The sequence below is a fragment of the Benincasa hispida genome, chromosome 2 (assembly GCF_009727055.1).
Source record: "Benincasa hispida cultivar B227 chromosome 2, ASM972705v1, whole genome shotgun sequence".
NCBI lineage: Eukaryota > Viridiplantae > Streptophyta > Magnoliopsida > Cucurbitales > Cucurbitaceae > Benincasa > Benincasa hispida.
Window position 1 is genome coordinate 9,654,165 of NC_052350.1, and position 14,541 is coordinate 9,668,705.

Genomic DNA, 14,541 nt, shown 5'->3' on the forward strand with positions numbered 1-14,541 from the left:
AGACTTTTGGTGCATTAGGTAAACATCGGCCCATGATCCTGGAAAATCATCTATAAAAACGGATTGAAATATAATACGCTCATCTCGCTCTACATTTAGAAGCCCACAAAGATCTGAATGAATCCGGTTGTAAGGGGTTCTTTGGCTCTAAGACCTTTTCCAAGAAAAAGATCTTTTGTCATTTTATCTTTGAGACAATGGAGCTCACAAGGTGGTAATGAATGTCTTCCAATTTATTTAGAAGACCGTTCTTAAAACCAATCTCTCATTCTTGTTTGTGATTTAATGTGACTCAGTCTCAAGTGCCAAAGTATAGGCATTTGGAGAAATCCTTCCTCTTCTTATAAATCTAGCAGTTTTAAACATCTCTATGTTCAGAAACAACTTTGAAACGACTCGGTTGGTTTTTAAACATGCACAAGTTATTTCTAATTTGCAAGAGTATCTTGTTTAATTTCCGCATATTGTTAAACTTCATCATTTTCAAAATAAACTTTTTGATTTTGTTCTTGCAAATAAGACACAGATAATTAGAATTCTTGTTCAATAGAAGGAATTCAATATACCATTTTTGTAATAAATGACTTATCTCCTATAAATAACTTCACATCTCCCACTGCTTTTGAAATGAATCAATCTCCCCGAACTCTATCTTAAAAGACTGTTTCACCATCTGTCAACTAATCTCCAGAAATTGTTTCCCTGTGAGATAGTACATAACATGATTAGGCGACACCTGAATCAAAATTATTCAGATTTTATCGTTTCCACTAAAACATGGTTTGTATAAGTAAATCATATTTATCTTGTTTGTTTGAATTCAACACTCTCATCCTATATAATTCATAATTTAGATGAGTTGAGAGATAGAGACAATCCTCTGTTAAAACTTTTTTAGTGTAATCAACCGCAGTAATTTATTTTCGATTTGATTTTAAGTTATGTAACATGCAGAAGCAAGTATTCTAGAGGGGGGGAAAATTTTGGGAAAACAAAATTGGGTTTTTTTTTTGGGGAAATAAAATTAAACAACAAATTCTAATTAGAAAATTGTAACTAAATCCAAAATCAAAGTTTTAAGCAAAAAGTAATAATGTGGTAAACATTATTAATTGCAAGGATACTTTAGTGAGTTCAGAATATGGTGCTACCGAGGGGCCAATCACATATTCCAATCGCTAAAACAAACAAATTTGACTAAACACAATCCCTAGAATAACTCTTTATTCCTATATGTCATTTAGTTATCGTTTTCGCTAAAAATATTTAAATAACAACTAGTAAATTCTTTGTAAGTGTGACCCGCCATTTTCAGATCCTATAGACGGTAATGAATTTGCCTTCGAAATAGAAGATAACATCCAAGACAGAACTAATAAGACCCTATTTCATTTTACTGAAGCCTGTGTTTTCCAAAATTCCCTATGTTCAAAACCCTCCGAGGGGACAGCCGTCAGTAAATGACTAGCAAAGGGCCGTCTAAAAGCAAACCAGTAGCGCAACATAGGAATCTTCATGATCCAGACTAAATTGAGGAGACTGTAGGATAATATTACACATAATCTTTCACACCACTTACTATGAACTACTTCCTCATTTACCTGAATTAACTCATTCAAAAAGACTTTTCCTAAAATGGAGGTTCACTTCAAGGTGACACGAAGCGTCATATGAATCCTCCACGGGTAACTATGTGGAGACGTGTCAGTTGAAAATCTTATATATCGAATAATAAACTTATGTTTGAACAGCTTCCCTTATTACACGTGAAAATCGAGATTTTAAGCTAAAAAAATATTTTCCCGAAATGGAGGCCAACTTCCAGGTGACAACGAAGTCCGCTTAAATCTGGATTGTGAACTCTTAGGATGTGAGAGGCTAAAAATAACGTATCATATATGTTATTAATCTCCCACCGAAGTTTTGCTAATAACTCTATCATATAGAAGTTATTAAAAACTGTCATGAAGTGTTCCTATGGATAGATTTATACTTAGGTTCTTTTCGGGATCTAAATAAAAAACAACCCTAAGTCTAATATGGTTTTATTTCAAAGTATAACTCTTATTATTGGATTTTTAACATTATGATGTTATAGTGATAAACCATTTTAATTACCTCACATCATTCACGTATGCTCAATAAACCGATTACCAATGCTCAATATCGGCCATAATCCCCGGGTAGGAAAGGGTCCATAAATCGTAACTTAAGTACCCCGGCCAGCCTTAGACAGGAATTATATCGGTTGAGTTTGTAACCTAGGTTTATAAGTTTTAAACAAATTAAAACAGATAGTCAACCTAACGTGAAGCATGCAACTGATGTTTATGGATTTTAATGTCTAACCGCAATTTTATTTAACAACTTTATAAAACTTTAGATATGCTTAAACATCCATACATACATAAGGCATTCAATATTTAGTATAACATTTAATATTAAATACAAGAAACCTTAACATGATACTATATATTATAAAATTATAACATACTTTTTCAATCATGTAAACATGCTTCCTAATGGTGGGAATTTTAATCTAAATGACATACTATATGCAAATACAAAATTTATTTAATTATAACATGCAATCAAATGCAATAAATAATTAAACACTGACTTATATGGTTTTAATTTTGGCAAAAACCAAGCAAAACAAGACCTACTATTACAATCAGCTTCAAAACTTGTCTTGAAACTGTTAGAACACGCTTCAAAATCGAACCAAGCACCTTGAAACCGGGACTAAGATGAGTCCGAAACTGAACCAATCATAAACACTTTTAGGAATGAACCGGATTGGACATTGGAAAACCAGTTGAACCCCGGCTGCTCTCAGTTCCAACCTCAAGTTTTGCAAAGGCCGATCGTGTACATTGAAGGCAATCGTCTAGCCCATCGCCTTGTTTTATGAATAACTACACGATCGCTTAGTGTTTACCTCAACTAAACGATCATTTAAACTTTAATGCAATAGAACTAACGATGATCGCTTAGTGTCTGCCGAAGCTAAATCGATCGCTTAGCTAATATTGTATTATGAGCTACACAATCGCTTATCTCCATCACTTGTTTATCATATAGAACTAGAAGATCGTTCGCTTACACCACCTTGTCCTAGCCTTATTTCATCCGGTTTAAGTACCAGCGTAGTCTAAACAATCGTTTAGTCTATCCATGTATGAAATAATCCGCTTTGCTTAGCATTTATTGTCTTGACGATCGCTCAGCTCCGCAATCTAAACGATCGCTTAGTGTTATCGCCTAGCAATTCATCGCATGCTTATAGCGTATGCATTATAGCCCACAATCGTGTAGTACATGGTATAGTAAATTCAAACGTATCGTTTAGTTTTCCATGCCAAAGCTAAACACAATACGCTTTGTGCTATGGCGGAATAGCAAATTGAACGATCGTTTAGCTCCTCCGGTAACACGATCGTCCTAGCGTTCAACATCAAAAATGCATCACAGTGCTCAATACTATCGATCGTTAGTTTTCTTCAACCATCATCTAAGCGTCTGGGCTAGATTGATCGGCTTATTCCAATGACTCAACAACAATTTTGAAGAGAAAGTTGAAAACTGGAACAGCACCTGACCCTCCTTCACTTTTTCTTCAATTACATCTTTATTTTCAATCCAATGATCTCAAATAAAATTACAGACTCTTGGCTAACTCATTAAAACTCATCAAAACAAGAGGGCTAATTTACAAATATTAAATGAGAATTAAAGAGAAATTAAAAAAGCCAAACCTCAGAGAAAACAATATCAGTTGTTATTCAATTTTTAATTTCTCATATAAAACACCTAATCAACAAAAGTAACCGAACTCGAACTTCATAGGATTGTAATCATAAACAGCGAAGCACAAGGATCATCTAAGCACTCAAATTCACTAATTTTGGCAAAATATAAAGCATGCTCTTGCAAAAACAAGTGAGTTTCAAGATATACCTCTTGTAAGAACTCCTTCAAAGCTCCTTCATCACGTGCTATCTTCTCCAAATCTTGTTGCAAACCACCTACAAGATCTTCCCCACTATTCTCTTGGTACTCTAAGATTGGTTGTGGGACTCAAAAAGCGTTGAATCAAAAGGATGAAGAAGAAATGCTCACTGCAGTAATCTTGTTGAAGAATCCTTCTCTCAACCCAAATTTTCTTTAAATTATTTCATAGATTAGCATGGCCCGATTTCACTCCAATCTCTTCATTATATTGTCGATCAACATGCAAAGGAGAGAGTTGTGAGTTACAGCTCATGCTTGGAAGAAGACAAGACAAAGAAAATGCATATTTTGTTTGAGTAACTTGAAAGATGATAATGGAAAACAAGTTTTTCCATTTTTTTGTTTTATTTTCTATTTTTCAATTATCTCTAAAAATCAAGAATTTGGATTTTAAAATTCATTTTGAATTTTAAAATTGAAAAATAAAATTAATTTCATAAATTAATTTTAAATAAAACTTAATTAATTTAATATCAAATATTAAATTAATTTTTAAAAAATCCACCTTCATATATTTAAATCATATTTAAATATAAATTCTCCTATTCCATTTAATTATAGTTCGAACGTTTCAAATTAACTTATCATGCTACTCTAAAGCTAATTCATTTACGAGCTAGTAGGGGGATCTCGCAGACTTACAAATCATGAGCTCAAATGATCTGAGATTAATTAGCAAACTCATTATACTGAATTAACCCCCATTCGTTAACTAATGGGTCACTGTAGATATATTATGTCCACTTGATATAACCATGATCAGTAAGTCGATCCTTCACAGGTCCTTCGTAATCACAGCTGGGTCAAGATCACCGTTTTATCTCTATGAATACATCTCGTTTCTTAAGTTCCTACTGACACTCTGATGAACAATTTTGATTCATAATACTTATGAATCAAGTCTTTTCTCTATCAAGAGAAGGCGGGGCCCCGATTGTTTAAGACCTGAAATCAGTACTTAAGAGAACAACCTATCTAGTTACCCTAAATCGGGTAGGAGTGAATTCCATCTTGCAGGGCTATGTCCTCAGCTATTCATCCAGTCTTATCCCTAAAATGGAAGGCTTATTAAGCAGTGTTGTTGGACTACTTTCATCCATGCAGATAAAAAGATAATCCCGAACAAACAGGGGTTCATAGCTAGCTCAGGATTAAAATCGAGTTAATCTAGGTTACTAAATAATGAAATAGTCAGTTTTAACAGTAAACGATTGTTATAAAGAAACGTGACAATTTTCTGGTTTAGTCTATATGCAAACGCATTGCATAGGATGCCCCCACTCACATGTCTCTACATAAATGATCTGTGGATCACATCATTTGTATTACCTATAAAATGGGTCGCCTTCAATAGTGTTACAAGGATGATATACCCAATTTCATCTATACACTTATTAGACCATTTAGGCTATATACTATTAACTTGATTAGCCATGAATATGTTTATTTGATTTTCATAATAGAATGAAAAATCAACAACTTTATTAAATAAATTACTCAATAATATTTTATTGATAAATAGAATGTTTAACACGAACTACGAGTTCTAGGACATTCCCAACCATCTCCCACTTGGGCTAAAACTCCAGTAGAGAACAAATATATACAATATAATGTTGAGAAACATAAATGGAAAATACAATAAACTAGGGCATCTCTAATACCATAGATATTCTCCCACTTGCCCTAGATTACACTACTCGGAGTCCTAGTCCAATTAGGTGGCCCTCGAACACTTTAGCCAAGAGGCCTTTGTAAATGGATCAGCAAGGTTCTCTTCAGAGGCTATCTTTGTGACGATCACATCTCCTCAGTGTACGATCTCTCTGATGAGATGGTACTTTCTCTCAATATGTTTTCCATGTTTGTGACTCCTTAGTTCTTTCGAGTTGGCAACAATACCACTATTGTCACAATACAATGTGATAGGTAGGTGCATATCTGGGACTACTTCCAAATCAGCCAAGAATTTGTATAGCCATACTGCTTCTTTAGCAACTTTACATGCAGCCACGTATTTTGTTTTCATTGTGAAGTCAGCGATACAACTTTGTTTAATGCGTCGCCAAATTATAGCTCCTCCATTGAGAGTGAAAACTAATCTAAAGTAGATTTTCTGGAATCTACGTCAGTTTGGAAATCAGAACCAGTGTATCCTGTAAGGATCAAATCCTTTGGTCCATACATAAGCATATAGTCCCTCATTCTCTTTAGATACTTGAGGATGTTTTTGACAGTTGTCCAATTACTGTGTCCCGGATTGGATTCGAACTTGCTGACGATTCCAACTGCAAAGCATATGTTAGGGCGTGTATATAACATTGCGTACATTAAACTCCCAACTGAAGATGCGTATGAAATTCTTGTCATTTCCTCAACATCTTGAGGTATCTTAGGATTCTGTTCCTTTGACAAATGAATTGCATGTCTAAAAGGTAACATACCTCTATTGAAATTTTGCATATTATATTTTGACAATATCTTGTCATTATAAGATGCATGAGATAGTGCTAGAGTTCTATTCTTTCGATTCCGAAAGATCTGTATTCCTAAAACATATTGAGCATCACCCAAATCTTTCATTTGGAATTGTGTTGCTAATCATCTCTTTAAGACAACAAGGAAACTTGTCTCATTCCCAATGAGCAAGATGTCATTAACATAAAGATCTAATAATGTTACAGTTTTGTTGACTATCTTCTTGTATACACAAGGTTTATCAACATTCTGTTCAAAGCCATAAGATTTGATCACAGTATCAACCCTTCAAGATCTTGATGCTTGTTTGAATCCATAAATGGATCGTTTTAACTTACAGACTTTCTGTTCCTGTCCTTTTTCGATGAACCCTTCTGGTTAAGACATAAAAATACTTTCACCAAGATAGCCATTTAGAGAAGCTGTCTTGACATCCATTTGCTAGATTTCATAGTCATAATATGTGGCAATGGAAAGAAGTATTCTTATTGACTTTATCATGGCAACAGGAGAAAAAGTTTCTTCATAATCAACCCCTGAAATATAAGAACAAAAAGATCTTTTTCTGACAAATGTCTTCGTGCAAAAGAGCCTCTCGAACTTATACATTCAGACCTATGCAGTCCGATGAATATAAAAGCAGGATGAGGCTATCAGTATTTTGTCAGTTTTATTGATGATTACTCTACGTATTACTACATTTAATTAATCAGTCATAAGTCTGAAACTCTTGAAAAGTTCAAAGAATTTAAGGCTGAGACAGAAAATTTGTTAAGTAAAAGAATCAAAACACTTCGATCTGATCGACGTGGTAAGTATATGGACTTACAATTCCAGAACTATCTAGTAGATCATCTAATTTAATCCCAGCTCACAATGGACTATAGAATGCAACCCATTTTGTAGGTAATACAAATGATGAAATTGGGTATATGATCATTGTAACACTATGGATGAAATTGGGTATATCATCCTTGTAATATTATGGATGAAATTGGTTATATCATCCTTGTAACACTATTGAATGCGGCCCATTTTGTAGGTAATACAAATGATGTGATCCATAGATCATTCGTGTAGAGACATGTGAGTGGAGGCATCCTATGCAATGAGTTTGCATATAGACTGGACCACGAAAATAGTCACTTTTTTGTATAACGACTGTTTACTGTTAAAACTGACTATTTCATTATTTAGTAACCTAGGTTAACTCAATCTTAATCTTGAGCTAGCTATGAACTCTTGTTTGTTCGAGATTATCCTTTGATTTACATGGGTGAGAGTAGTCCAACAACACTGTTCAGTAAGCCTTTCATTTTGGGGATAAGACCGGATGAATAGTTGGGGACATAACTCTGCAAGATGGAATTCATTCCTACCCGATTTAGGGTTAGTAGATAGGTTTTTCTCTTAAGTACTGATTTCAGGTCTTGAACAATTGGGGTTCCGCCTTCTATTGATAGAGAAAGGACTTGATTCATAAGTATTATGAATCAAAATTATTCATTAGAGGGTTAGTGGGAACTTAAGGAACGAGATGTATTCACAGGGGTAAAACAATGATCTTGACCTAGCTGTGATTACGAACGATCTGTGAAGGATCGACTTACTGATCATGGTTATATCAAGTAGACATAATATATCTACAGTGAGGGGAGTTCAACTATGGGCTTTAGTGGAGTGACTCATTAGTTAAAATGGGGGCTAATTCGGTATAATGAGTTAACCAATTAATCTCGGATTGTTGGTATATGTATTCGTTTATTTGATATAAACAAGAGTTTTTTTTTTTTTTTTTTTTAAATTTAGACTTCATGTATTATTATTATTATTATTATTATATATAGTAGTGTAAATGAAATTTATGAATATTTATATACTGTGGTATATTTCATATATTGGTTTATACTGTGATTTATGTCAAATATTTAGTCAATTTCTAATTTATAAACTGTAGTATATTTCATATATTGGTTTGAATATTTTCAAATAACTAACAAAATGTTCTAAGGTATATTTAAAATAACCATGAATCCGTAAAAAATGTTTAAAGGTATATTTAAAATAATCATGAATCCGTCAAAAATGTTTTAAGGTATATTTAAAATAACCATTGATCCGTAAAAAAAAAAAAAAATAATAAAATAAGTTAATACGTGAAAACCAATGTAAATAAAAAATAAAATTTTATCAAATGCATTTTTTTCTAAATTGAAAAATGCAAAAAATGATAATAAATATATTTTTTCTCTCTAATTAATATATGAGAAAAAATAATATTAAATACATTTTCTCTACATATAATAAATGTATTTTCTCTCCCCATCATTAAAATAGTTTCAAAAATAGGAAAAAAAAAATATAAAATTCAGATATAAATAAATGAAAAATAGTATAATTATCCAAAATTAACCCTAAAAATCATCTTTTAAAAAAATTTAAATTTTAAGATATTTATAAAATATAAGATTTTCTTTTAGACCTAAATTTGTGCTCATTGAATATGTCTCCTCAAAAGGTTAAGAGCCCAAACAAGGTCCACACTCGACCCAACCCATATCCAAATCTATCCCACGTTAGCTTATTATTTAAATTAACCTTAATATGTAAACATTTTTTTTGTATTAATTTGTTTTACCAATAATAAATCTTAAAAAAAATTAAAAGATTCATTTCCATAAAAAATAAATAAAAACAATGAACAATTTTTTTTTTTTAAAGAAAAATTATAGTGAAATCATGTAGCCGATTTTTAATTGGTTATATTATAAGCATTACACAATTTATCTTGAATTATATGGGATGGAGGATTAAACATTAATTAAACATTCATTCTTCATACTTTTTTTTTTCTTTTTAAATATTCATTCTTTGAAATTAGATCCAACAAAATCATAATTTCGATTCTCCATTCGCATATTATTAAAAGAAGGATTATATTCTTTGTACATACATGAAAACTATACAAAAAAAAAAAACTTAGCGAATAGTTTTTTTTCTATAGAAATTTTTTAGAATTTTGTAGGAATATTAGGACCACTACTCTATTTTAGGTTACAACCACACTTTTTTCAAGTGTCAATTATTGTTAAAATCTTCTAAAGAATTTCCACCACAATGATTGAATTTCTATCAGAAAGATTGTTTTGGAATGTTTACGAGAGTTGCGGAGTAATATTGTAAATTTTTAAACAATAAGATTAAAAGTTTAATAGTCCAAATAAAAAATGGGTTCGTCGGGAATAATCCAAATTTGGGGTGAGATTTGCCCTATTTTTTGAAAATGAGTTTTTTTAATATCTTTTGCTAAGTTAAATTTGGGTGAAATAACCAAAAAGGACCTTACACACGGTGAAAAACTTTCTTGCTATTATACTCTCGATCTCTTACTCATCCTTTTCTCTCACAGATCGCTCTCCTATTTCTCTTTCTCTCATGTTCACGGTTTTTTACTCTCACTTTCTGAAGTTTGGTCCCACTCTGCAATGCCAATTGAATAGAGGGGAGAAGAAGATGGTCGATGCTGTTTGTGTGGACTCGTCGGAATTGGTGCATGGTCTCGTCGGTTGTATTAGAGAAAGAAAGAGTATTAGAAGAAGAAAAAAAAGAAATAATGATAACTTTGTAAACTTTTTGATGATGAGATAAGCAAAATGGAAAATTATTTTGAGCCTTGAAAATGGGTTATTTACTCAATTTTCCCATAAAAGAGGGAGAGGAGAGCCTGGTTGCACCAAAGACAAACCAACATTTTATGGTGCGAAGGCTCATTACTGTTTCTTCGTCCAGTTCCAGGCATCGATTATAGCGATTTCAGTTCCTTGCTTCTCCATCAATGCTATCATTATCGATAAAATGGGTAATGGATCCCTTAAATTTTCGAGAGCTTGGTTTGATTGTTCCATCATTTTATCTCAGCGATATCCTTGGCAGGTCAAGTCATCCATTCAAGAAGTTCAACGAAGGTATTTTTGGTTTTGCTTAATGCTCCAAAATAACTATTATAGTTTTATTCATTGATGGATTTTATCATTCATATTTCACAGCAATTAGATTGCTTATGATTCCCTTCAAGTAGATATCCCTCGTAGAAGTTGAAGCATTTCTCCCATTGATCCTAAGTATTAAGTTGCCTTCATAATTTTTCTCACAAAGAAAATTTGATTCGGATGGTTGCAAGTTTGTGCACACAATTTGTTGAAGTAGTGATATTATTAAATTTACCATTAACTCATCAAGATTTCGGGTTCATTGGTAATTTAAAAAGTAGGAGGTCCGTGTTCAAGTCCATATAGGGTCATTTTCTGCTCAATGCTCCAACTAATATTGATTTCTACTTGTTGGACATTCTACCTATTTTCAAACCCAAGTGAAGAGATATGGTGAAGTATTGATATTAGAATTTCCAAATCCATGGGTGAGGGAAAATGATGAAGTGTTGATCCATAGACCATTAGCTTAAGTTTTTAAGTTCATAACGATTTAACAAAATTTGGATTGTGGATGTTATTGATAGTGCTGGCGTCCCTTAATGCAAATAAGATAATATAAGAACTTAGGACATAATTGTTTTATGAGGTATATTTTCTTGTATTATTGTTTGGTGAAACTGAGTATATCTATAACTTGAACAACACTATAATAGTTATCATCCTATTCTAAATATTAAACCACATTAAATTAATCTAAGCCTATCATTAAACTGTGTGATTAACTATCAAAGTTGAATGATAGCCATATCCCTGTCTACCAATAAGCACAATTATCTTTCCGTCAACTGAAAGAGGATTAAAAACTTCTTTTCATCTTTTGTAACTTTTCTCAAAATCCCAGTCTAAAGAACAAAAATGTTTACCTTTTGGACCTTGCCAAGAAAATGATAATGAGAATAACATTTGGGTTTGAAATGAGCAAAGGTAACAACCTTCCTGGACACATTTACAACTAGTAAGAGTTCAATTGCCATTTCATTATTTATTCTTAATTCTAATTTGGTATTGAAAATTCTGTTTTCATGCCTATTTCATTGGCAATGGCAGGTTACTTACAGACGCATTTATGGAATGGTTCTATCTGCTGTTCCTTCTTACTGGTCATAATTCTTAAGCTTTGCCTCAGTATGTCAATTTCTCTGTTCCTCTTATATTTTTCTTGCTCCATTGAAACTACTTCTTCTTTGAGTGCTTTTATGGTCTCCTCCTTTGCTTCTAATTCTGTTTTAAGTGCTTCTGTCCTCTCACTCGCTCCCCAATGTAATCCATCTCCTGTCAAAGCAAATGATTAGGTTCCTGTTAGTGATGGAAAATCTAATGTAGTCTTATGACATGTTTGAGAGTGATTCTTTTGTCATTTTCAAAATAACTCGAAACATGCTTTTAAATCATTCAAAATCTAATAGTATGAAAAATTAAACATAGAATCGATTTTAAAGATGAAAAAAGTGATTTCAACAATTACAAAATCACTTTCAAACATGCAGATTTTTCTTCCCAGCCTTTACTCATCTCTAATCTTGTTAGTTGAAAGTCAATCAACAGAAAATTCAGAAACAAAAGGGAAATTAGATTTTAAGATAAGTTCATTGCCATACCATTATGTGTCCTCTGAATTAGGTCATCAAGTTCAATCTTGATGGCATGATAAAGTTGCTTCCATTTCTCGATGGCTTCATCTCTTCGCGCTCTTTCCTGTTGTATCTGCTCAAAGATTGTATTTGGTGTTCCCTCCATTTCCCATTCTGTTGCAATCTTCTCTCCAAAATTTCCTTCTTCAATCTCTGTAATACTCTCTTTTACCTTCTTCCTCAACATCTTAACCTCCTCTTTGAGTCTCTTTTTCTCTGTTTTCCAACCTGCCTCCTTAAATGCAAAAACCACCATATCTTTCTCATGGGCTTTAGTCTCTTTATCCATCACAGACATTACTCCCCTCACTTCCTCTCTAAGTAGCCTTATTTTTTCTTTCAATCCTTTAACTTCATCTTCGTAAATCTCACTCCCATCTTTGCTTGAGCATACACCCATGTTAATGAAGGGCTTTGCTTCTTCAGCCTTTCTGGGTTATTGAGTGATTTTTCAGGATGGTCTTATAGAAAGGAAATAAGGGGGAGAGATGTTTTTGATGTGAACTCTGTACAAAAGCTCCTCCATAAAAGAGCTGCATTTGGGGTACCTATATTGGCTGTGCTTATCCTTTGCTCTACTTGGTTAGCTCTATCTCAGAGTTAATGATTAGTCGAAACGTCTATGACGCTCGTGAATGGCTGTCATTTTATACAAGAAAATACAGACAGATTTGACCTGTGACCCCATTGGAATTGAGAATCTGATATGTGTTAACTCACACGAGAAAGTTTTGAAAAAACTAAATCATCACATACTCATATTATTTGGTAACTTTGAGTAGATAGATTTTCAGCACTTTTTAAAAGGCCCTACAAGCTTTGAAACTTGGAAAAAAGTATTCATAGTGGTGCTGTACTTGGAACATTTTTTCCCATGCTATAAATATTCCTTCAGATCAATTATGCATCTCAATTGCAAAAATGTCACAACTTTTCTTTTCTCTTTCTTTATTTTCCTTTTTACACTTGTTGCATGACAGAGGTAAATTTCTCTTGTCCTCACGTACCATAGCCAAGCCAAGGACAAACTCTATATATGTAATACCATAGGCACTAGGATGATGACTCTTCTTTTACATTAATATGATGTTGTCCCTTTCAAATTTAACTCATGTTGAACCTGCTTGACATGAGTTTTAAAGAAGTAAAGTTTGGTTTTAGCTTTACATGTTATTACTCGGTGTAAAAATGCTTTTTGAGCAAAAACTTAGTCCCGTTTGGTAACCATTTCGTTTTTTGTTTTTGGTTTTTGAATTTTAAACCCATTTCTTTCCCCCCTTTTTTTTTACAATGATTAGCATATTTTTAAGTACAATGTTGAATTCTTAGCCAAATTCCAAAACAAAAACAAGTTTTTAAAAGTTACTTTTTTAAGTTTTCAAATTTTGGTTTGGTTTTTTAAACCATTGGTGAAAAAGTAGATAACAAATGAAGAAATTGGAGGTGGAAAGGGTACCTATAGACTTTATTTTCAAAAACAAAAAATAAAAAATCAAATGAAATAAGGCCTTAATTAGTGGTTTTCTAAAGAATATTTACAGGATAAAATCATAAAAAAAATACTAATCTTTCCATTTACTTTAAGATTCTTCCTAAAAAAAGGTTTTCTGAATGGAGATGTTTTCCTTATAAACTCAAGGGTTTTGTCATACCTTAGCTCGCAGTTTTAGCAACTACAAAATTCTACCTTACCACCCACCCCAGAAAATGGTAATGAGTTGGTAAAGGAAGAGATTGTTTTAATGGTCAATACTAAATCCAGTAACTTACAATATAGTGACATAAATTTCTGAGGCTAAATAACGACGAATTTGAATTTGGATGGTTACCGACAACTCATATAAAGATTAAGTTATAATTTGTCATAGGATTCCTTGGCTGAAAACGACCTGCAGTGATGGTGAATTATATTGGAATCAAACTTCAATTCAAGAATGGATTTTGAGGTTCCAAATGATGGGTACGTATTTACCCTAAACTACACGACCTTACTTGAATAGATTTGTTTTATAGGTCGTACAAATGTATCCTTGAGTTGTAATCTAAGAAGTATAGACACTTTAGTTTGGTTAGCATATCCGCATCCAACGGTCTAACACGTTTTAAACACTTGTTGGTGTAATAGATGTGTTAACCACTAGTTGTACAAAGTCAAAATAGAACGGACCAATATTTGGTAGACATGCATCGAACACTTCTTACATATACTAAGTGTAACAGATACGACAATAGAATTTGAGAGTGAAATACATCAAACTAATTTTTTAGGTATAAAAATGAAAAAAATCATTGACTTTGAATTTTCTTATTTTAAAAAAATGTATCCATACCCTAAATTTTTAAAAAAGTGATATGTCTTCGTGTCAATGTTGTGTGGTATCCGTATTTGTGTTTTTTAGGTTCTAATATTTACCCTAAACTATTGG

General features: G+C 32.6%; 1 protein-coding gene across 1 annotated transcript; it reads right to left on the reverse strand.

Moving 5' to 3' along the window:
- Positions 1-11,357: 11,357 nt before the first annotated feature.
- Positions 11,358-12,752, reverse strand: LOC120071454. The gene is made up of 2 exons (XM_039023747.1): positions 12,083-12,752; positions 11,358-11,756 (listed from the first exon to the last, which is right to left on the reverse strand). The coding sequence occupies exons 1-2, from the start codon at positions 12,513-12,515 to the stop codon at positions 11,533-11,535; spliced, it is 657 nt and encodes a 218-aa protein (XP_038879675.1). The 5' UTR covers positions 12,516-12,752; the 3' UTR covers positions 11,358-11,532.
- Between the last annotated feature and the right edge of the window lie 1,789 nt (positions 12,753-14,541).

What these genes read in the sequence shown, in the direction of transcription:
- LOC120071454 (XM_039023747.1), bottom strand. Translation starts at nt 12,515, where the DNA reads ATGGGTGTATGCTCAAGCAAAGATGGGAGTGAGATTTACGAAGATGAA. An exon ending in AATTCAGAGGACACATAATG is followed by an intron (nt 11,757 to 12,082) that starts GTATGGCAATGA and finishes TTGCTTTGACAG; the next exon opens with GAGATGGATTACATTGGGGA.